At 48.2% G+C, this 25236-nt stretch overlaps 1 protein-coding gene across 3 annotated transcripts in view; it reads left to right on the top strand.

Moving 5' to 3' along the window:
• The window catches only part of LOC144481890 (beta-1,4 N-acetylgalactosaminyltransferase 1-like), a 100554-nt gene that overhangs the window by 71173 nt on the left and 4145 nt on the right, over positions 1-25236 (top strand). For all 3 annotated transcript variants that reach the window (XM_078201051.1, XM_078201050.1, XM_078201052.1), the window contains 3 exons: positions 1496-1683; positions 12355-12495; positions 24591-24828. In XM_078201051.1, the coding sequence (XP_078057177.1) occupies positions 1496-1683; positions 12355-12495; positions 24591-24828 (567 nt within the window). The remainder of the gene's footprint in view (positions 1-1495; positions 1684-12354; positions 12496-24590; positions 24829-25236) is intronic.

Below are 25236 nucleotides of genomic sequence, written 5' to 3' on the forward strand. Positions count from 1 at the left end.
ACATTTAGTTCCTGCAGATTATTAAATTTGAACTCCACCCTTCAAGGATATCAACTCTGCGATCTCCTCATTGAAGCTCCTGAACAGTTAAACACTCCATCTGAAGCTCAGTACCTCTCTCAATTGTCCTGTACCAAATCATGGGCTGGGGTTCAACTGGGAAAGAGAGACTCTTTCAACCTCAGGCTGCCCCAAGTACCTCTCAGCCAAGCGATTATTGATTGTGGTGTGGTCACTGTTGTAATGTAGGCAACATGGCACCAAATTGGTGCATAGCAAGATCCCACAAACAGCAATATGAACACTGATTTTGCCACGCGGATTGAGGGATATATGTTGGCTGTGATGCCAGGGAGAATTGCCCCAACTCTTCGCTTATCAAGTTGCGCGGAAGCTTTTACGTCCACTTTAGGCACGTCCTCCGTTTAATGTCCCATCCAAAATAGGGCACTTCTGGCTGTGCAGCACTCCCTCAGTTTGGGTGGCACAGTGGTTAGCACCGCTGCCTCACAGTACCAGGGACCCGGGTTCGATTCCCGGCTTGGGTCACTGTCTGTGCAGAGTCTGCACGTTCTCCCCGTGTCTGCGTGGGTTTCCTCCGGGTGCTCCGGTTTCCTCCCACACTCCAAAGATGTGCAGGTTAGGTGGGTTGGCCGTGCTAAATTGCCCCTTAGTGTCCAAAGATGTGTAGATTAGGTGGATTGGCCATGCTAAATTGTGCCCTTTGTGTCCAAAGATGTGTAGGTTAGGTGGATTGGCCATGCTAAATTGCCCCTTAGTGTCCAAAGGTTAGGTGGATTGGGTGGCACAGTGGTTAGCACTGCAGCCTCATAGCACCAGGGACCCAGGTTCGATTCCCGGCTTGGGTTGCTGTCTGTGTGGAGTTTGCATATTCTCCCCGTGTCTGCATGGGTTTCCTCCAGGTGCTCCAGTTTCCTTCTACAGTCCAAAGATGTGCGGGCCAGGTTGATTGGCCGGGCTAAATTGCCCCTTAGTGCCAGGGGGACTAGCTAGGGTAAATACATGGGGTTATGGGGATAGGGCCTGGGTGGGATTGTGGTCGGTGCAGACTCGATGGGCTGAATGGCCCCCTTCTGCGCTGTAGGGATTCTATGATTCTACGAATACCGGGAAGAACCTAGATGGGAAAGAAGAAAGAGAGATTTGAAGAGGAAAATCGGGGGGAAAAAGGTCATGATGAATGGATACCTGGCCTGAGGCCTTCCATTGTCCTGTGCCCTTTCTACTTTTAGACTGAACAGAGAGACGCCAGTAATTATACGGAGATCTCCTCTCTCAGGATCAGGGTATGGAATAGTCATGATCGAGTTGAATGCTGCAACTGGCCCAGGGGGTTGAAAGGCCTGTTCCTACGGTTAGGATTGTGGCGATGATCAGGAGTTTCGAGTCCTCCTTGATGCAAAGAGTGGAACATGAATAAATAAGTCACAAGATGGAAAGGAAAGGTGGCTTCAAACTGTTCTCTGTGTTTCAGGGTACAACATCAGTGCCTTGGTGACCATTGCAACGAAAACGTTCCTAAGGTATGACAAGCTGAGGGAGCTGATATCGAGCGTGAGGAAGTATTACCCAAATGTCACCATCATTATCGCAGACGACAGCGACAAGCCACAGAAGATTGAAGGAGCGTTTATTGAGCAATATTTCATGCCATTTGGGAAGGTGGAGTATGATCTCTCCTATTTTAAATGAGGGAGGAACCAAATGAGACAATCGGTAGCATTTGTATGTACCACGTGGTGATAGTGACTGGAATTTTCCCACTCCGCCTGCCATGGGAATTGAGCAAGAGGGGCGGTGGGCAGCCCATGCAAATGTCCATTGACCTAGGGTGGGATTTTCCAGTTTTGTGGGCAAGCGCGGCCCGGCGAATAACTTAGGAAGACATGACTTTTGTGCTGAGTTTCCTCATCTCAGAGTCCTGACATGCTAAGAGACAAAGAGACAAAGAACAAAGAACGAAGAACAATACAGCACAGGAACAGGCCCTTCGGCCCTCCAAGCCCGCGCCGCTCCCCGGTCCAGGATTGAATCCTGAATCCAGGATCCCCGCCCAATTTTCCAGCCTATCTACATACCAATATCCTATCCACCGAGCTGTCCCTCACAGCTACGATGCTTTGTTCATCACAACCTATTAACTCACCCCCACCCCCCCATTCCAGACCATGTGATCTCCAGGGAGAGGCGAAAACCCAGAGTGAAAAACCCCAGGGCCAATATGGGGGAACAAAAATCTGGGAAATTCCTCTCCGACCCCCTGAGGCGATCGAAACGAGTCCAGGAGATCACAATGGAGTCCAGGAGATCACAATGGTGTCACCTAGACTCCCAAAGGTCAGTTCCATATCCCTGGGAGGCGATTTCCTCCCTGTCAGCTTGGGTTGGGAAATGGTACAGGGGAGAAAGGAGAAGGATCCTAAATGGGGATGAAGTGTAAGAACACTGGTTAGCACTGCTGCCTCACAGCGCCAGGGACCCGGGTTCAATTCCGGCCTCGGGTGACTGTCTATGAAGTTTGCATGTTCTCCCTATGTCTGCGTGGGGTTCCTCCGGGTGTTCCGGTTTCCTCCCACACTTCAAAGATGTGTAAGTTAGGTGGATTGGCCATGCTAAATTGTCCCTTAGTGTTCAAAGATGTGTAGGTTAGGTGGATTGGCCATGCTAAATTGCCCTTAGTGTCCAAAGATGTGCAGGCTTAGGTGGATTGGTCATGCTAAATTGCCCTTAGTGTCCAAAGATGTGCAGGGTTAGGTGGATTGGTCATGCTAAATTGCCCCTTAGTGTCCAAAGATGTGTAGGTTAGGTGGATTGGCCATGCTAAATTGCCCCTTGGTGTCGAAAGATGTGCAGGTTAGGGGGATTGGCCATGCTAAATTGTCCCTTAGTGTCCAAAGATGTGTGGGTTAGGTGGATTGGCCATGCTAAATTGCCCCTTAGTGTCTAAAGATGTGTAGGTTAGGTGGATTGGCCATGCTAAATTGCCCCTTAGTGTCTAAAGATGTGTGGGTTAGGGGGATTGGCCATGCTAAATTGCCCCTTAGTGTCTAAAGATGTGTAGGTTAGGGGGATTGGCCAAGGTAAATGCGTGAGGTTACGGGGATAGGGTGGAGGAGAGGCCCTGGGTAAGATATTCGTGATGTGGAGATGCCGGCGTTGGACTGGGGTAAGCACAGTAAGAAGTCTCACAACACCAGGTTAAAGTCCAACAGGTTTATTTGGTAGCAAATACCATAAGCTTTCGGAGCGCTGCCCCTTCGTCAGATGGAGTGAATGTTGGAGAACAGATTTTCACTCCATCTGATGAAGGAGCAGCGCTCCGAAAGCTTATGGTATTTGCTACCAAATAAACCTGTTGGACTTTAACCTGGTGTTGTGAGACTTCTTACTAAGATATTCGTCCAGTGAGTTAGTGCCGGCTCGTTGTGCCGAATGGTCGCCTTCTGCACTGTATGATTCTACAGTAAAAAAAGATGAAGTGGGAAAAACAGTTTATGAAGGAAGCATATTATTAAAATTATAAGGAAACCATTCAATAGAGTTTGCACTCTTTTCCCTGTGGTGGGGAGGAGTGTGTGGCCTTTGCTACCAAATAAACCTGTTGGACTTTAACCTGGTGTTGTTAAAACTCTTACTGTGGGGAGGAGTGTCACAGTTTCATCAGAATTACAATCCACGCCTGGCCCAAATCTAGATAATGTACTCCTACTCAAAATTCAAAACTAACGTTTGGAAGAACCACAAAGTGGCAGTTCTGAGTATATCCATCTGGAAACACACCAGTGAGCTGCATTGTTTTAAAGTCTATTTATTTATTAGTGTCACAAGTAGGCTTACATTAATACTGCAATGAAGTTACTGTGAAAATCCCCGAGTCGCCACACTCCTCTTCAGGTACACTGAGGGAGAATGGCCAATTCACCTAACCAGCACATCCTTTGGACTGTGGGAGGAAACTGGAGCACCCGGAGGAAACCCACGCAGACACCAGGAGAATGTGCAGACTCCCACACTGACAGTGACCCAAGCCGGGGATCGAACCTGGGCCCCTGGCGCTGTGAGGGCCATGATGTGGAGAGGCCGGCGTTGGACTGGAGTAAACACAGTAAGAAGTCTCACAACACCACGTTAAAATCCAACAGGTTTATTTGGTAGCACAAGCCACTAGCTTTTGGAGCGCTGCCCCTTCATCAGGTGAGTGGGAGTTGTGTTCACAAACAGGGCGTATAAAGACACAAACTCAATTTACAATTTACATTCCGAGCATTATTCTGTACATTGAGTTTGTGTCTTTATACGCCCTGTTTGTGAACACAACTCCCACTCACCTGATGAAGGGGCAGCGCTCCGAAAGGGAGTGGCTTGTGCTGCCAAATAAACCTGTTGGACTTAAACCTGGTGTTGTGAGACTTCTTACTGGGAGGGCAGCAGTGCTAACCACTGTTCCACCATGTCGCCACTGGATTCTGCAACTATGCCGGAACCGGGTATTACTGTTTCATGCAAACAGATCTGTGAATTTTTTCAATGTGACTCATTCAGAAATAACGTCATTCTTTCCGAGATTATGCATCTGACCCTGTTTATAGAGATTTAATTTTCATTAATTGAGAAATAAATTGAAAAAAAAATTAGGAGTGACAGGATAAATGGCTTTCTGTACAGGCCCCCATGTCAAAATATACTCCCTTTCTCAAGATAAGGTACAATTATCACCAGTACATTTATTGGTGGGACGCCTACACATTGTTTTCCTAAACGGAGGTATTTAACTGTTAAGTTGGAATGTGACTTTGAGGCATTCCTGTGAGGGGAAGTGCCCAAAATTGGTACCTGCCTAGAATTACAGCAGAGTATTGTGTCCAAGGAGGCCATTCAGCCCATCAGGTGTGCACTGGTTCCGTCAAAGACAAATACAGTTAATCCCATTCCCTCGCTTTTTCTCCCCCCTACATCCTGTCAATTAATTTTTCCTTGCAAGTAGTTGTCCGATTCCCTTTCTTTTTAAATTTAAAGTTTATTTATTCGTGTCACAAGTCGGCTTACATTAACACTGCAATGAAGTTGTTGTGAAAATCCCATAGTCGCCACACTCCGGCGCCTCTTCGGATACACTGAGGGAGAATTTAGCATAGACAATGCACCTAATCAGCACGTCTTTGGACACTAAGGGGCAATTTAGCATGGCCAATCCACCTAACCTACACATCTTTGGACACTAAGGGGCAATTTAGCATGGCCAATCCACCTAACCTACACATCTTTGGACACTAAGGGGCAATTTAGCATGGCCAATCCACCTAACCTACACATCTTTGGACACTAAGGGGCAATTTAGCATGGCCAATCCACCTAACCTACACATCTTTGGACACTAAGGGGCAATTTAGCATGGCCAATCCACCTAACCTACACATCTTTGGACACTAAGGGGCAATTTAGCATGGCCAATCCACCTAACCTGCACATCTTTGGACACTAAGGGGCAATTTAAAATTCCCAATCCATCTAACCTATACATCTTTGGACACTAAGGGGTAATTTAGCTTGGCCAATCTACCTGATCTACACATCTTTGGACACGAAGGGGCAATTTTGCAATTTAACGATCCACTTCATCTGCACATCTTTCGGACTGTGGGAGGAAACCTGAGCACCTGGAGGAAACCCACGCAGACATGGGGAGAACGTGCAGACTCCACACAGACAGTGACCCAAGCCAGGAATTGAACCTGGGTCCCTGGCGCTATGATGCAGCAGTGCTAACCACTGTGCTGTCCTCTCGGATCTTGTTTCCAGGCTGTGCAGTCCAGTGTTAAACGACTTGTTGCATTGTTTGTCCTGGTGATGCTTTTGGCTGTATTACTAATCACCTTCCAGTTTTTACCACTAAGGAATTGGGACTAGCTTAGTGGTAAAAATTGGGCAGCATGGACAGGTTGGGCCGAAGGGCCTGTTTCCATGCTGTAAACCTGCGTCTCCTGGCTATTGACCCTTCAGCCTTTGGAAATCGATTCTGCCCCGTCGTACTTCTTCACGCATTAGCGCACTTCTATCAAATCTCCTAACCTTCTGGAGAACAAACCCAGTTTTGCCACAGAATTGTAATCGCTCATCCCTAGAACCTTTCTAGTAAATCTCCCTGTTCCCTCTCCAAACCGTTGACGACCTTGCCAAACTGTGGTGCCCATAACTGGATACAGCGGGTGGCAACTTGTAACTATGGGTGCCCCGCGTGCCAGTTGGAGAGCTGGCGAGAGACTTCCTCTTTCAGGGAAGGCCCACCAGACTAAGTCCCCTTTAACTGGGCAGTGGTGGGAATTGCCCCAGGATCGAAGACTCCAGAAGTGTACTGGCCAATCAGAGGCTGGCATCTCTATTGAATGGCAGCGCCACTGGGAAAGCGGTGGCTGCTGCCAGTACTACACCCAACCCAGGCTCAGAAGAGGTGATTGATAGCAGGAGGGATGTTGCGGGGTTTGGGTGGGGTGGTGGGATTGGCAGGTTCCTCGATCACATACTGAGTGTCTTTGGGCAAGGGACCCCCTTGCCCGAGAGTCCATGAGCAATCCTGCCCTGGTTTCGTTGCCATGCTCTCCGTATGGCAAGCAGCCTTGCCCATAGTTGGGTTAATGCCACCCGTAGCGGGATGCAGCCCATTATTGCCCACTTACAGGCCTTCAATTGGCACCAGGATGGGATGTTCTTTTTAAATGTAGGTTTAGCGTAACTTCCTTATTTTTGTACTCTATGCTTCTATTTCTAAAGCCCAAGATCTTAGATCTTGGGCGGCACGGTAGCACAGTGGTTAGCACTGCTGCCTCGCAGCACCAGGGACCCGGGTTCAATTCCAGCCTTGGGTCACTGGCTGTGTGGAGTTTATACATTCTCCCTTGTGTCTGCGTGGGTTTCCTCCCACACTCCAAAGCTGTGTAGGTTATGTGGATTGGCCATGCTAAATTGCCCCCTAGGTGTCCAACGATATGTAGGTTAGATGGATTGGCCATGCTAAATTGCCCCTTAGTGTGCAAAGATGTGTAGGTTAGATGGATTGGCCATGCTAAATTGCCCCTTAGTGTCCAAAGATGTGTAGCTTAGATGGATTGGCCATGCTAAATTGCCCCTTTGTGTCCAAAGATATGCACGTTGGGTGGATTAGCCATGGTAAATTGTCCCTTAGTGTCCAAAGATGTGTAGGTTAGATGGATTGGCCATGCTAAATTGTCCCTTTGTGTCCAAAGATGAGTAGGTTAGGTGGATTGACCATGCTAAATTGTCCCTTAGGTGTCCAACGATGTGTAGGTTAGATGGATTGGCCATGCTAAATTGTCCCTTTGTGTCCAAAGATGAGTAGGTTAGGTGGATTGGCCATGCTAAATTGTCCCTTAGGTGTCCAAAGATGTGCAGGTTAGGTGGATTGGCCATGCTAAATTGTCCCTTAGTGTCCAAAGATGTGTAGGTTAGGTGGATTGGCCATGCTAAATTGCCCTTTAGTGTCCAAAGATGTGTAGCTTAGATGGATTGGCCATGCTAAATTGCCCCTTTGTGTCCAAAGATATGCAGGTTGGGTGGATTAGCCATGCTAAATTGCCCCTTAGTGTCCAAAGATGTGCAGGTTAGGTGGATTGGCCATGCTAAGTTGCCCCTCAGTGTCCAAAGGTGTGCTGGTTAGGTGGATTGGCCATGCTAAATTGCCCCTTAGTGTCCAAAGATATGCAGGTTGGGTGGATTAGCCATGCTAAATTGCCCCTTTGTGTCCAAAGATATGCAGGTTGGGTGGATTGGCCATGCTAAATTTCCCCTCAGTGTCAGGATTAATATGTGGGGTTATGGGGAGTAGGGCCTGGGTGGGATTGTTGTCGGTGCAGGCTCGATGGGCTGAATGGCCTCTTTCTGCACTGTAGGGATTCTAGGAACTTTCTGGTTGCATGGAAAATTCAGAATTGTGTTCTGTACCCCAAGTTGGAGTTATTAATTTATATCAGAAACAGCAGTGGTCTGAGGATTGAAGAGTAATGTATACCTCCCTCCAGTGTGAAAAACAGCCAGTCCCTGCAGTGCTCTGTTTTCCATCCCTTTGCCTTTCGATGCTGCTGCCCTTTTCATCCCACGGGCTTCCGCTTTGCTAACAAACCCATGATGCGTATTAATCGACCGGAGGTTAATTAAAATCGAAATAATCTGATCACTCGTTTCTCATGGTGCTGCTTAATTTTATCCTGGGAGGAATGCCACAAATATATAACATTCCTATCTCCAGAGTTTTATCAATTTGCTTCAGTTTTACCCTGTTCCAGTCTTGCACAATCTCTCAAAGAATTATGCAAAGAGAGGAGGACAGTCCAGTATTTCCTGTTGTGTTTTGGCTCTCCAAGTCGGTCAAAGAGTCATAGAGATATACAGCACGGAAACAGGCCCTTCGGCCCAACTCGTCCATGCCGGCCAGGTTTCCGAGCCAGATTCACCAGCCACCCAGCCTGTGTGTTTCCCGATGGCGGGATGTGGCCTGCTCTGTGCTCGTGGCGGGATTCTCCAGTCCCGCCGCTGTCAATGGGAATTCCCCCTGACCCTCACCCCCACGGGCGGGGGTGCGCTGCCGGCGGGACTGGAGGATCCCGGCAGAGTCAACGGCCGGAGAATTCCGACCAACTCGTCCCGTTTTCCTGCATTTGGCCCATATCCCTCTTCCCATGCCTGTCCAAATACCTGTTAAATGTTGTCATTGTACCCACCTGTACCACCTCCTCATTCCATACACACACCACCCTCTCTGTGAAAAAATTGCCTTCCCTCAAGTGCATTAGTGAACCAGATGGGTTTTTCCGACAATGGTTTCATGGTAATCAGTAGATTCTTAATTCCAGATTTTTTTTATTGAATTCAAATTCCACCATCTGCCGTGGCGGGATTCGAACCCGGGTCCTCAGAACATGAACTGAGTATTTTGACTAATAGTCTAGCGATAATACCACTACGCTATCGCCTCCCCTGAAGTGTTGGATGCTGCAGTGGAGAACAATACTTCCAATTTCAGTTGAGAGTCAACCACATTGCTGTGGCTCTGGAGTCACATGTAGGCCAGACCGGGTAAGGACGGCAGATTTCCTTCCCTAAATGACATTAGTGAACCAGATGGGTTTTTCCAACAATGGTTTCATGGTCATCAGTAGATTCTTAATTCCAGATATTTTTTATTGAATTCCAATTCCACCATCTGCCGTTGCGGGATTTGAACTCAGGTCCCCCAGAACACGAGAGATTAATATTCTAGCGATAATACCACTAGGCCATTGCCTCCCCTTATAATTCAAACCTTCTAGTCCTGGTAACATCCTTGCAACGGACAAGTCTTGCTGGTGATCGCAGAGTGCGAAACCTCAGTGAACAGGCATAAAGACTTGCATTTATATAGCGCTTTTTACCAAACACCTCCAAAGTGCTTTATAGCCAATTAAGTACATTCTGATGTTTGTCATTTCTCTCATATCGGAAATGCATGCTATCTGTAAATGGACGGGTTAAATACATCATCTCGATGCTCGGATGGAATCTGGTCCTCCCATCCCAATCCGAGTGAGAGTTGAATTCAATCTCTGAACCTGTGAAGTGATGAACTGTTTTACTACCACAGAGTTCCTCCAATTCTGGCCCCCAGCACATTCCCTGGTTTTCATTGAACCCAGTAAGAAGTCTAACAACACCAGGTTAAAGTCCGACAGGTTTATTTGGCAGCAAAACCTGTTGGACTTTAACCTGGTGTTGTTAGACTTCTTATTGTGTTTACCCCAGTCCAACGCCGGCATCTCCACATCATCTCATTGAACCGCCATTGGTGGCCATGTCTTCAGCTGTCCAGCTCCTCACCTCTGGAATTCTCGCCCCTGCTTCCTTCCTTCTTTTAAAATCACCGGTGGCACAGTGGTTAGCACCGCTGCCTCACAGCGCCAGGGGCCCGGGTTCAATTACGGCCTCAGGTCACTGTCTGTGTGGAGTTTGCACACTCTCCCCGTGTCTGCGTGGGTTTCCTCCGGGTGCTCCGGTTTCCTCCCACACTCCAAAGATGTGCGGGTTAGGTTGATTGGCCGTGCTAAATTGAGCCTTGGTTGTGTAAATATGTGGGGTTACGGGAATGAGGCCTGGGTGGGATAGTGGTCGGTACAGACTCGATGGGCTGAATGGCCTCCTGTACTGTAGGGATTCTGTTGCGGTGTTGATGTAAGCTTACTTGTGACACTAATAAATAAACTTAAAAGAAAAATTAAGGGGAGGCGATGGGCTAGTGGTATTATCACTAGACTATTCATCCAGAAACTCAGCTAATGTTCTGGGGACCCGGGTTCGAATCCCACCATGGCAGGTGGTGGAATTTAAATATAATTTTTTTTTAAATCTGAAATTAAGAATCGACTAATGACCCTGAAACCATTGTTAATTGTTGCATAAACCCATCTGGTTCATTAATGTTCTTCAAGGAAGGAAATCTGCTGTCCTTACCCAGTCTGGCCTACATGTTTAGTTTAATTTAATTTAGTTGTTAGTGTCACAATTCGGCTTACGTTAACACTGCAATGAAGTTACTGTGAAAAACACACTCCGGCGCCTGTTCGGGTACACTGAGGGAGAATTTTGCACGGCCAATGCACCTAACCAGCACGTCTTTCAGAATGTGGGAGGAAATCGGAGCACCCGGAGGAAACCCACGCGGACACGGGGAGAATGTGCAGACGGCGCATAAACAGTGACCCAAGCCGGGAATCGAACCCGGGTCCCTGGCGCTGTGAGGCAGCAGTGCTAACCACTGTGCCAATCCGAGTGATTGCAGAGCCGTAGCAATATGGATCAGCGAATCACTATAGTGCAGGAGCCCATTCAGCCCATCAAGCCAGCACCGATGACCATTCCACCCAGGCCTTGTCCCCGTAACCCCACATATTTATCCTGTTAATCCCGCTGACATCCCTCTGAGGAGACACAGCAATGTGGTTGACTCTCAGCTGCCCTCTGAAATGGCCGAGAGAGCCACTCCGTTCAAGGGCGACTAGGGATGGGCAATAAATGCTGGGCCAGCCAGCGACACCCATGTCCCACAAAGGAATAAAAGAAAAATGCATCGATAAAGTTCAAGTCAACCGGAGTGAGGCTTGACAAGCCATCAAATTCACCATACTGACCCCCATAACAATGATGTGCCATCCATTCCTTACTGGTAACCAAAATACAACCTTCGACTCCCACCGCACAAGCTTTCTGTTATCAAATATAAACCAATTCAAAATAAGTCTCAGAGGGAGAAATGGAGAACAAACCTTTTTACAAAGGTGGGCATTTTATAGAGGGAAGGCAATGAGATGTCCTTGCTATAGAGGGAGTGCAGTGAAGGTTTCCCAGGCTGATTCCTGGGATGGCAGGTCTGTCATATGAGGAGAGACTAAGTCGGTTAGGATTATATTCGCTGGAGTTTAGAAGAGTGAGAGGGGATCTCAGAGAAACTTATAAAATTCCACCAGGATTAGACAGGGTAGATTCAGAAAGAATGTTCCCGATGGTGGAGGAATCCAGAACTAGGGGTCATAGGGTAAGTTTTTCACTCAGAGGGTGGTGGGTGAGTGGAATCGGCTGACGTCGGTGGTGGTGGAGGCAAACTCGTTGGGGTCTTTTAAGAGACTTCTGGATGAGTACATGGGATTTAATGGGATTGAGGGCTATAGATAGGCCTAGAGGTAGAGATATGATCAGCGCAACTTGTGGGCCGAAGGGCCTGTTTGTGCTGTGGCTTTCTATGTTCTATGTTCTATAGTTTGAGGATAAGGGATAAACTTATAAAATTCCAACAGGATTAGACAGGGTAGATTCAGAAAGAATGTTCCCGATGGTGGGGGAATCCAGAACTAGGGGTCATAGTTTGAGGATAAGGGGTAAACTTATAAAATTCTAACAGGATTAGACAGGGTAGATTCAGAAAGAATGTTCCCGATGGTGGGGGAATCCAGAACTAGGGGTCATAGTTTGAGGATAAGGGGTAAACCTTTTAGGACTGAGGTGAGGAGAAATTTCTTCACCCAGAGGGTGGTGAATGTGTGGAATTCACTCCCACAGAAAGTAGTTGAGGCCAAAATGTTGTGTGATTTCAGGAAGAAATTAGATATCGCTCTTGGGGCTAAAGGGATCGAAGCATATGGAGAGAAGGCGGGATCAGGATTCGATGATCAGCCATGATCAAAATGAATGGCGGAGCAGGATCGAAGGGCCGAATGGCCTCCTCCTGCTTCTAGTTTCTATGTTTCCACATGGAATGAGTTTGTTGAGAACTAACTGGATTTCTGATCTCGGCAGGGCTGGTTTGCCGGGCGGAACTTGGCTATTTCCCAAGTCACGACAAAATATCTGCTCTGGGTTGATGACGACTTCATCTTCACTGCAAACACCAAGGTCGAAAAGCTGGTGAATATTCTGGAGAAAACAACGCTGGATTTGGTAAGATGGCAGCGTGGATGGCAGGATGTTTCCTGGGCTGGAGAGTTTTGGTCATGAAGAGAGATTGGGTAGACTGGGATTGATTTCCTTGGAGACTGAGGGAGGACATGATTGAGGTGGAGAAGAGGGAAATGGATAGAATAGACAGGAATAAACTTTTCCGCTTGGTGGAGGGATCAATGACCGGGGGCAGAGATTTAAGCTAAGGGGCAGGAGATGTAGAGGGGATTTGAGGAAAAACCTTTTCACCCAGAGGGTGGTGGGAGTCTGGGACTCATTTCCTGAAAGGGTGGTGGAGACGGGAACCCTCAGAACATTGAAGAACTACTTAGATGTACACTTGTGATGCTATTTCTTTTGGCAGACCAATTCAGCACTTCGATGTCAAGGCATACAAGTGCTGGAAAATGGAATTAGAATAGTTAGGTGGCTGTTCTTGACTGATTTGATTTGAGGGGCGGCGCAGTGGTTAGCACTGCTGCCTCACAGCAGCAGGGACCTGGGTTCGATTCCGGGCTCGGGACACTGTCTGTATGGAGTTTGCACGTTCTCCCCGTGTCTGTGTGGGTTTCCTCCGGGTGCTCCAGTTTCCTCCCACGCTCCAAAGATGTGCGGGTTAGGTGGATTAGCCACGCTAAATTGTCTCTTAGTGTCCAAAGATGTGTAGGTTAGGTGGATTGGCCATGCTAAATTGTCCCTTAGTGTCCAAAGATGTGCGGGTTTGGTGGATTAGCCATGCTAAATTGCCCTTTAGTGTCCAAAGATGTGCGGGTTAGGTTGATTGGCCATGCTAAATTACCCCTTAGTGTCCAAAGATGTGAGGGTTTGGTGGATTAGCCATGCTAAATTGCCCTTTAGTGTCCAAAGATGTGCAGGTTAGGTTGATTGGCCATGCTAAATTACCCCTTAGTGTCCAAAGATGTGCGGGTTTGGTGGATTAGCCATGCTAAATTCCCCTTTCGTGTCCAAAGATGTGCAGGTTAGGTTGATTGGCCATGCTAAATTACCCCTTAGTGTCCAAAGATGTGCGGGTTTGGTGGATTAGCCATGCTAAATTGCCCTTTAGTGTCCAAAGATGTGTAGGTTAGGTGGATTGGCCATGCTAAATTGTCCCTTAATGTCAGGTTAGTCGGGTTAATAAGTAGAGTTATGGGGATAGGAGCTGGTTGAGATTGTGGTCGGTGCAGACTCGATGGGCCAAATGGCCAGGGTGGCACGGTAGCACAGTGGTTAGCACTGCTGCTTCACAGCTCCAGTGACCTGGGTTCGATTCCCGGCTTGGGTCACTGTCTGTGTGGAGTTTGCACATTCTCCTCGCGTCGGCGTGGGTTTCCTCCGGGTGCTCCGGTTTCCTCCCACAGTCCAAAGATGTGCGGGTTAGGTTGATTGGCCATGCTAAAATTGCCCCTTAGTGTCCTGGGATGCGTAGATTAGAGGGATTAGCGGGTAAAATATGTAGAGATATGGGGGTAGGGCCTGGGTGGGATTGTGGTTGGTGCAGACTCGATGGGCCGAATGGCCTCTTTCTGTACTGTAGGGTTTCTATGATTTCGATGAAATGGCCTCCTTCTGCACTGTAGAGATTCTGTGATTCTATGATTTATAATTGACACATGTATTGGGGTGCAGTGTCGCAATGGGCCGAAGGGCCTTCATTCTGTGATGTATACCTCTGTGTCTCTCTGACAGTGTCACTTAGCAGAAATGTTTGGAGCTCACTCTTGATTGATAGTAAAATACCCCTGTTACCCTGTATTGCTTACTCGTTTGGTAGACTTACTGCTTCCAAAACAGCTTCACTCCCAGAATCACAATTACACTGATGGTGAAGTCAGAATCTTCGCCTTGTCATCCAAGTGCCATTTACTAGTGATCTCCCATTTTCTGTCCATCTGGGGACTTTCTGACCGAATGTTTTAGGACCATTTAGTAATCACTACACCGTTAACAAAAACTCTCTGGATATAAATACCTACTGTTGCAGTCATAGAATCATACAGGAGGAGGCCATTTGGCCCATCAAGTTTGCACTGATTCTCTGACAGAGCACCGTACCCAGGCCTTACCTCTATAACGCCACAAATTTACCCCACTAATCCCCTTAACCTACACATCTTTGGACACTAAGGGGCAATTTACCATGGCCAATCCACCTAACCCGCACATCTTTGGACTGTGGGAAGAAACCCACGCAGACACGGGGAGAACGTGCAAACCCCACACAAACAGTCACCAAGGCGGGAATTGAATTCAGGTCTCTGGTGTTGTGAGGCAGCAGTGCTCAACGTGCCACCCATCCAATCAGATCATGGCTGATCTCTCCCTGTTCTCAACTCCACCTCCCCACCTGTTCCCCATATCCCCTTATCGCTTTTTCTACTGGAAATATATCCATCTCCTTCCTGAAACCAGTTAATGATTCAGACTCCACCGGGCTATGGGGCAGCGAGTTCCACAAATTCACCCCCCTCTGCGAGAAGTAGTTCCTCCTCATCTCAGTTTTAAATCTACCGCCTCTCGACCTATACCCGTGACCTCGTGTTCGAGATTGCCCCACAAGAGGAAACATTTGGTCCACATTTACTTCATCAATCCCATATCCCTCGATCAGATCCCCTCTCGTCCTTCTAAACTCCAGCGAGTACAAACCCAAACTGTTTAATCTCTCCTCATACGTCAACCCTTTCATCCCCGGAATCAATCTGGTGAACCTCCTCTGAACGGCCTCCAATCCCACCCACATCCTTCCTCAGATAAGGGGACCACAACTGGACACAATACTCCAGATGTGGCCTCACCAACACCCTGTACAATTGCAACAACACTTCTCTACTTTTATACTCCAGTCCCTTCGCAATAAATGCCAACATCCCATTTGCTATTTTATTACATGCTGCACCTGCATACCGACTTTCTGAGATTCATGAACAAGGACACCCAGATCCCTCTGCCCCGTACGCATTTTGAATCTGCTTTCCATTTGGGTAATAAGTTGCCTTTCTCTTCTTTCGGTCAAAATTGCTGTGAGGCACAGTGGTTAGCACTGCCTCCTCACAGCGCCTTGGACCCGGGTTCGATTCCCAGCCTCAAGTCACTGTCTGTGCGGAGTTTGCACGTCCTCCCCATCTCTGCGTGGGTTTCCTCCGAGTGCTCCGGTTTCCTCCCACACTCCAAAGATGTGTAGGTTCGGTGGATTGGCCATGCTAAATTGCCCCTTAGTGTCCAAAGATGTGTGGGTTAAGTGGATTGGCCATGCTAAATTGCCCCTTAGTGTCCAAAGATGTGCAGGTTAGGTGGATTGGCCATGCTAAATTGCCCCTTAGTGTCCAAAGATGTGCAGGTTAGGTTGATTGGCCATGCTAAATTGCCCCTTAGTGTCCAAAGATGTGCGAGTTAAGTGGATTGGCCATGCTAAATTGCTACTTAGTGTCCAAAGATGTGCAGGTTAGGGGGATTGGCCATGCTAAATTGCCCCTTAGTGTCCAAAGATGTGCAGGTTCGGTGGATTGGCCATGCTAAATTGCCCCTTAGTGTCCAAAGATGTGCAGGTTAGGTTGATTGGCCATGCTAAATTGCCCCTTAGTGTCCAAAGATGTGCAGGTTAGGTGGATTGGCCATGCTAAATTGTCCCTTAGTGTCCAAAGATGTGCAGGTTAGGTTGATTGGCCATGCTAAATTGCCCCTTAGTGTCCAAAGATGTGCAGGTTAGGTTGATTGGCCATGCTAAATTGCCCCTTAGTGTCCAAAGATGTGCGAGTTAAGTGGATTGGCCATGCTAAATTGCTACTTAGTGTCCAAAGATGTGCAGGTTAGGGGGATTGGCCATGCTAAATTGTCCCTTAGTGTCAGGGGGACTAGCTAGGGTAAATGCATGGGGTTATGGTGGGATTGAGTTCGGTGCAGACCCGATGGGCCGAATAGCCTCCTGCACTGTAGGATTCTATGAAAATGGATAACCTCACACTTATCCACATTAAACTCCATCTGCCAAATTTTGGCCCATTCTCCTAGCCTATCTATATCCATCTGTAAAGCCATCATGTCCTCTTCACTGCCTGCTTTCCCACCTATTTTCGTGTCATCCGCAATTTTTGCTACGTTCCACTCTGTCCCTGCTTGCATCATTTCCACTGCACCAGGTTTGACCAGCTAAAGTGTCTCACTTGCGATCTGTGACTTTTCTCACAAATACAGACTCCGGCCCCTCAGAAATATGTTCCCCACTCCCCTCGCTCCGCCTTTGCTCCAAGTGACTTCTCATCCTTGGCACTTGGATCTGTCTCTGAGGTCCTGCCACGTGTCTCCAATTTCACAATCTCCACGTAAACATCTTCGCTGAGATGTACAACCATCTTTCATTTTCACTTTTCAACCTCAACTAATTACCTTGGGTTCTGTTCACTAACGAGACTGTCCCTCGCACCCTCACTAATTTTATCTCGCGAAAGTATTGTGTAGAAGTTACGACATTCGTAAGCCACTGGACAAAAGCAAATCCAGTAAGAAGTTTAACAACACCAGGTTAAAGTCCAACAGGTTTATTTGGTAGCAAAAGCCACACAAGCTTTCGGAGCTGCAAGCCCCTTCTTCAGGTGAGTGGGAATTCTGTTCACAAACAGAGCATATAAAGACACAAACTCAATTTACATGAATAATGGTTGGAATGCGAATACTTACAACTAATCCAGTCTTTAAGAAACAAAACAACGTGAGTGGAGAGAGCATCAAGACAGGCTAAAAAGATGTGTATTGTCTCCAGACAAGACAGCCAGTGAAACTCTGTGGGAGTTACAAATAGTGTGACATGAACCCAATATCCCGGTTGAGGCCGTCCTCGTGTGTGCGGAACTTGGCTATCAGTTTCTGCTCAGCGACTCTGCGCCGTCGTGTGTCACGAAGGCTGCCTTGGAGAACGCTTACCCGAATATCAGAGGCCGAATGCCCGTGAACCTCTGATATTCGGGTAAGCGTTCTCCAAGGCGGCCTTCGCGACACACGACGGCGCAGAGTCGCTGAGCAGAAACTGATAGCCAAGTTCCGCACACACGAGGACGGCCTCAACCGGGATATTGGGTTCATGTCACACTATTTGTAACTCCCACAGAGTTTCACTGGCTGTCTTGTCTGGAGACAATACACATCTTTTTAGCCTGTCTTGATGCTCTCTCCACTCACATTGTTTTGTTTCTTAAAGACTGGATTAGTTGTAAGTATTCGCATTATTCATGTAAATTGAGTTTGTGTCTTTATATGCTCTGTTTGTGAACAGAATTCCCACTCACCTGAAGAAGGGGCTTGCAGCTCCGAAAGCTTGTGTGGCTTTTGCTACCAAATAAACCTGTTGGACTTTAACCTGGTGTTGTTAAACTTCTTACTGTGTTTACCCCAGTCCAACGCCGGCATCTCCACATCAAAAGCAAATCCACAGATCTCTAAAGGTTGCCACTCAAGTGGATAGAGCTGTGAAGAAGGCATATAGTGTGTTAGCTTTTATTAACAGGGGGTTGGAGTTTAAGAGCCGTGGGGTTATGCTGCAACTGTACAGGACCTTGGTGAGACCACATTTGGAATATTGTGTGCAGTTCTGGTCACCTCACTATAAGAAGGATGTGGAAGCGCTGGAAAGAGTGCAGAGGAGATTTACCAGGATGCTGCCTGGTTTGGAGGGTAGGTCTTATGAGGAAAGGTTGAGGGAGCTAGGGCTGTTCTCTCTGGAGCGGAGGAGGCTGAGGGGAGACTTAATAGAGGTTTATAAAATGATGAAGGGGATAGATAGAGTGAACGTCCAAAGACTATTTCCTCGGGTGGATGGAGCTATTACAAGGGGGCATAACTATAGGGTTCGTGGTGGGAGATACAGGAAGGATATCAGAGGTAGGTTCTTTACGCAGAGAGTGGTTGGGGTGTGGAATGGACTGCCTGCAGTGATAGTGGAGTCAGACACTTTAGGAACATTTAAGCGGTTATTGGATAGGCACATGGAGCACTCCAGGATGATAGGGAGTGGGATAGCTTGATCTTGGTTTCAGATAAAGCTCGGCACAACATCGTGGGCCGAAGGGCCTGTTCTGTGCTGTACTGTTCTATGTTCTATGTTCTAAATTACTGCGGGTGCTGGAATCTGAAATAAAGACAGAAAATTTTGGAAAATCTCAGCAGGTCTGGCAGCATCGAGAAGGAGAGGAAAGAGCTGACGTTTCGAGTCCAGATGACCCTTTGTCAAAGCTAAAAGGCAGAGAAAGTGGGAGATATTTATACTGCAGGGGGAAGGAATGAAAGATGAATCATAGCCTCAAACTCAAGGGGAAAGGCTAAGAGGTGCTGATGCTGTTGCTTGCCGTTTTAACACATGATCCTGCTCCCATGCCCGCATGTCTGTCCTTGACCTGTCGCAATGTAAGGAGTCTAACAACACTTTCGGAGCGCTGCTCCTTTGTCAGATGGAGTGGAAATCTGATTTCCACTCCATCTGACGAAGGAGCAGTGCTCCGAAAGCTCGTGGCGTTTGCTACCAAATAAACCTGTTGGACTTTAACCTGGTGTTGTTAGACTCCTTACGGTGTTTACCCCAGTCCAACGCCGGCATCTCCACATCATGACGGTAGCACAGTGGTTAGCACTGCTGCTTCACAGCTCCAGGGTCCTGGGTTCGATTCCCGGCTCGGGTCACTGTCTGTGTGGAGTTTGCACATTCTCCTCGTGTCTGCGTGGGTTTCCTCCGGGTGCTCCGGTTTCCTCCCACAGTCCAAAGATGTGCGGGTTAGGTTGATTGGCCAGGTTAAAAAATTGCCCCTTAGAGTCCTGGGATGTGTAGGTTAGAGGGATTAGCAGGTAAAATATGTGGGGATAGGGCCTGGGTGGGATAGTGGTCGGTGCAGACCCGATGGGCCGAATGGCCTCCTTCTGCACTGTAGGGTTTCTATGATGATGATGATCTATGATGACTACCATCGATGTCGCAATGTTCCAGTGAAGCTCAACGCAAACTGGAGGAACAACATCTCATCTTCCGGCACTTTACAGCCTTCCAGTTTCAACATCGAATTCAACAACTTCAGATGAATCGCTCCACCCCACCTCCACCCCTTTGTTTCCATTCCATCGTATTTAATTTTTAACTGTTCTCCACCTTTTATTTCTTTATTGGCTTTCTTTACTTTTCTTCCCCCCCCCCCCCCACTCTTTCCCCCATTTTATTCCCCCTTTTTCTCAATTTTACCTCTCTCCCACCCATCTCCCCCCTCCCCCCAACATCTTCATCTGTCACAGTTTACCCTCTGATTTCAGCTTCTCTGCCGTTTGGCCATTCACACCTTCTATTCTCTCTATGGACGGCCATTAGCAGCCTTTCCCCTGGCTATGACTCATCTTTCATCCCCTCCCCCTGCAGTATAAATATCTCCCACTTTCTCTGCCTTTGAGCTTTGACAAAGGGTCATCTGGACTCGAAACGTCAGCTCTTTTCTCTCCTTACAGATGCTGCCAGACCTGCTGAGATTTTCCAGTATTTTCCCCTTTGGTTCAGATTAACCAGTTGCATTGGTGCGAACCTCCATACAAGGAATGGTCCTAATCCCATCGACCTAGGCTGTCCTCATTCCCGAGTTAACCGACTGAAATATTGACCTGGTTTTTGCCTCAATTATTATTTCAGATGGTGAATTCCATAGCCTCGTGTTATAACTCTCGCTTCTAAATCCCTTGGGGGAGAACTCACCAAAAAGATTGCAAGTGCCGAATGAGCGTGAAAAAGGGAGAGTGTTGTGCCCACTTTTTCGGGCGAGCCCCCTGACGCTATCTTATGGCACTTCGAGGAAAGAAATGACCCCAATTGTGATTCTTGCCAGTAGGGGGAGTGGGCGGAGCCTATTCTCGTCAGGAGGCTCCCCACCCCCGCAAATCACCACACCCTCTCCCGGACATCATTCCCACCCCCACCACCCCCCCCACCACCCCCCCACCCCACCACCCCCCCACCACCACCGCCCCCCCCCCCCCCCCCACCACCACCCCCCCCCCCCCCGCCCCTCGCCTCAGCTGATGGCTGCCCCAATGTCCAACCAATCTGAAGAACTGCCCTTAAGTCTGTTTTGACCCTTCTATCCAGTTCGTGAATCCAAATTGCTAACTGCCTCCCTATTTCCGTAGGGAGGTTGTCTCCTGTACCCTGTTGAAGACTTTCTCACGTGCGCCACACAAAGTTTTTATAGTTTATGTATTAGTCACAAGTAGGCTTACATTAACACTGCAATGAAGTTACTGTGAAAATCTCCTAGTCGCCACACCCCGGCGCCTAATCGGGTACACTGAGGGAGAATTTAGCACGGCCAATGCACCCTAACCAGCACGTCTTTTGGATTTGTGGGAGGAAACCGGAGGAAACCCACGCAGACACGGGGAGAACATGCAGACTCCACACAGACAGTGACCCAAGCTGGGAATCAAACCCGGGTCCCTGGCGCTGTGAGGCAGCAGTGCTAACCACTGTGCCGCCCATAGGATTCTAGTGTCACAAGTAGGTTTACATTAACACTGCACTGAAGTTACTGTGAAAATCCCCTAGTCGCCACACTCCTGTTCAGGTACACTGAGGGGGAATTTAGCACGGCCAATGCACCCTAACCAGCACGTCTTTCGGACTGTGGGAGGAAACCGGAGCACCCGGAGGAAACCCACGGGGAGAACGTGCAGACTCCGCACAGTGACCCAAGCCGGGAATCGAACCTGGGTCCCTGGCGCAGTGAGGCAGCAGTGCTAACCTCTGTGTCGCTCCATCCGCCACCTCCTCAAAGAATCTGTCGGGTTTGTTGAGCTTGACCCTCCTGAGAGAAATCCATCCTCGCTGCTTCTAATTATTGTCTCCGCATCGTTATATTTTGTAATTTTATTCTTAATTAAAGATTGCAAGTTGTTCCAGACTGCTGACGCTAAGCTAACGGGTCTGTAAAGACCTGAGTTTGTTTTATCTTCCTTTCTGATGTTGGATATTATATTAGTCATCCTCCAGCACTCATCTACTCTGAGCTGAACCCTGCAATATCATTTCTCAAGCTCCCTTTGCCTCAGGGTCCTTCTATATATTCCACCAGCTGAACAAGTTTATTATGATGTCTATCATCTTGTTTCCATCAAATTTAGGATCTGCTTTTCTCCCCAATATCTTTCTCTTTTGCAACACTGAAGTGAAGGATTTTTAAATGTGAAATATCCCTCTCAATTTCCACTTCTCCTGGACAAATTCACTTTTTTATTCATTCACGGGATGAGAACTTCGCTGGCTAGGTCAGTATTTATTGCCCATCCCTAATTGCCCCTTGAGAAGGTGGTGGTGAGACGCCATCTTGAACCCAGTGCAGTCCCTGTGGTGTAGGTACACCCACAGTGCTGTTAGGGAGGGAGTTCCAGGATTGTTATTGGACATCAGTTAGTAAATGTGGTGTAGGTACACCCACAGTGCTGTTAGGGAGGGAGTTCCAGGATTGTTATTGGACGTCAGTCAGTCCATGTGGTGTAGGTACACCCACAGTGCTGTTAGGGAGGGAGTTCCAGGATTGTTATTGGACATCAGTTAGTAAATGTGGTGTAGGTACACCCACAGTGCTGTTAGGGAGGGAGCTCCAGGATTGTTATTGGACATCAGTCAGTTCATGTGGTGTAGGTACACCCACAGTGCTGTTAGGGAGAGAGTTCTAGGATTGTTATTGGGCATCAGTCAGTCCATGTGGTGTAGGTACATCCACAGTGCTGTTAGGGAGGGAGTTCCAGGATTGTTATTGGGCATCAGTCAGTCCATGTGGTGCAGGTACACCCACAGTGCTGTTAGGGAGGGAGTTCCAGGATTGTTATTGGACATCAGTCAGCCCATGTGGTGTAGGTACACCCACAGTGCTGTTAGGGAGGGAGTTCCAGGATTGTTCGTGGATATCAGTCAGTCCATGTAGTGTAGGTACACCCACAGTGCTGTTAGGGAGGGAGTTCCAGGATTGTTATTGGACATCAGTCAGTCCATGTGGTGCAGGTACACCCACAGTGCTGTTAGGGAGGGAGTTCCAGGATTGTTATTGGACATCAGTCAGTCCATGTGGTGTAGGTACACCCACAGTGCTGTTAGGGAGGGAGTTCCAGGATTTTGACCCAGCGACAGTGAAGGAACGGCGATATATTTCCAAGTCAGGATGGTGAGTGACTTAGAGGGGAACTTGCAGGTGGTGGTGTTCCCATGTATCTGCTGCCCTTGTCCTTCTAGATGGTAGAGGTCATGGGTTTGGAAGGTGCTGCCATCGGAGCCTTGGTGAGTTGCTGCTGTGCATCTTGTAGATGGTACACTTGCCCATCTATCTATCTCAGCCTTAATTATACACAATGACTCTGCCCCTACAGCAAAGATTCACCACCCCCTCTGGGAGAAGAAATTCCTTTCCATCTCAGTCTTAAATTTGTGCCCCTTTATTCTGAGTGTCCACATCAAACTCGACTCCTTCATGAGGCCCAATAATGATTCTCTCAAACTCGTTTTCCAATCTTCCAAACTAGCTCCCTACTATCCACCTTCTTGGCCCCGTGATCCCGCAGCAGTCTCTCCGCATCCTCTGACTAGCCCTTTTCAAAACCAGCACCCTCCAATTAAAGAAAAACTCCTCCATCTTATCAAAGAACCGGCCTCGTTCTAACCTCAGCAACAAACAAAAACAGAAAATCTCAGCAGGTCTGACAGCATCTGTGGAGTCAGAATAGAGCCAACGTTTCGAGTCTGGATGACCCTTCGTCAGAGCTAGTTCTAACTTCTCTGCAAGTTTTTTTTGGCCAGCATTTATTGCCCATCCCTCGTTGCCCTTGGAGGGCAGTTGAGAGTCAACCACATTGCTGTGGCTCTGGAGTCACATGTAGGCCAGACCGGGTAAGGACGGCAGATTTCCTTCCCTAAAGGACATTAGTGAACCAGATGGGTTTTTCCGACAATGGTTTCATGGTAGATTCTTAATTCCAGATTTTTAAAAATTGAATTCAAATTCCACCATCTGCCATGGCGGGATTCGAACCTGGGTCCCCAGAACATTAGCTGAGTTTCTGGATTAATAATCTAGCGATAATACCACTAGGCCATCACCTCCCCGTGTGCTTGACGACATTGTGAACACTAATGTCCACCTGTCATCCATCTTCCGACTGGTAACCCATGACAACCATGGGGCAACAGCCATTGCTCTATGCCCTGCCATGCCCCTTGACCTTACGTTCCCCCTCTTCTCCATCAACTGCCACTCATGGTGCCACTCCATTGCTGAAATCCAAATCTTCAAGAGACAACTTCGTGAATGCCCTTTGAATGGTAGAATCATAGAAATTGACAACACGTGAGGCCATTCAACCCATTGTGTCTGCGCCAGCCCTCCTCGACTTAAAAAGAAATCCAGCTAGCCAAGACTTTGTTGCTTTAGCCCCCTCCTGTGCTAAGTTGGACATACCCATCATGCCACATCCATTTCAAACGCTTCCACAGCTTTGGTTCACAATGTTTTCGCTGCCTCTGAATCTCAATTCCTGTTTCTTTCCTGATCCTTCCACCCCTCTCCCCCTTTACAGGGCTCATTTCACCCCCTTTCCTGGGCCCACTTCAGTTTAGTTTAAGTTTATTTCATTAGTGTCACAAATAGGCTAACACTGCAATGAAGTTACTGTGAAAATCCCCTAGTCGCCCCACTCCTGTTCGGGTGACACTGAGGGAGAATTTAGCACGGCCAATCCACCTAACCTGCACGTCTTTGGAGTGTGGGAGGAAACCGGAGCACCCGGAGGAAACCCACACAGACATGGGGAGAATGTGCAAACTCCACACAGACAGTGATCCAAGCCAGGAATTGAACCTGGGTCCCTGGCGCTGTGAGGCAGCGGTGCTAACCACTGTGCCACCGTGCCGCCCCTTTGTGTCAATACTGCAGCCTTTTCCAGCCCAGCATCAGTGACTACCTTTTTTGAGTTGAGCAACCCAAGTTTTTATTGGAATTATCTATTGTCCTTTCCATTTACTGGCCTTTGGCTTAGCTTTGCCTTTGACCTTTGACCCTTGACCCTGTTGCTCTTGTCTTCCGCTGCAGGTTGGAGGGGCAGTGCGGGAGAAAACTGGCTTCGCCACCACCTTCCGTCACCAAATTAGCGTGGAGCAAGGAGGAGAACAGGGTGACTGTCTGCACACACGCATGGGCCACTACCACGTGCTCCAGGGCTTTCCGAATTGTGTGGTCACCGATGGCGTTGTCAACTTTTTTCTGGCCCGTACAGACAAGGTTCAGAGCGTGGGGTTTGACCCCCGACTGACCCGGGTAGCGCATTCAGGTGAGCAAACGAATGAATAGAACGGCTCAGTCATGGATAATGCACATTTGAAGCCATATCTTAACCCATTCGCCCATCACCAAACCCATTCACCCATCGCCAAACCCATTCACCCATCACCGAACCCATTCACCCATCACCAAACCCATTCACCCATCACCAAACCCATTCACCCATCACCAAACCCATTCACCCATCGCCAAACCCATTCACCCATCACCGAACCCATTCACCCATCACCAAACCCATTCACCCATCACCAAACCCATTCACCCATCACCAAACCCATTCACCCATCGCCTAACCCATTCACCCATCACCGAACCCATTCATCCATCACCAAACCCATTCACCCATCGCCTAACCCATTCACCCATCACCTAACCCATTCACCCATCACCTAACCCA

This window comes from Mustelus asterias, chromosome X (assembly GCF_964213995.1).
Source record: "Mustelus asterias chromosome X, sMusAst1.hap1.1, whole genome shotgun sequence".
Taxonomy (NCBI): domain Eukaryota; kingdom Metazoa; phylum Chordata; class Chondrichthyes; order Carcharhiniformes; family Triakidae; genus Mustelus; species Mustelus asterias.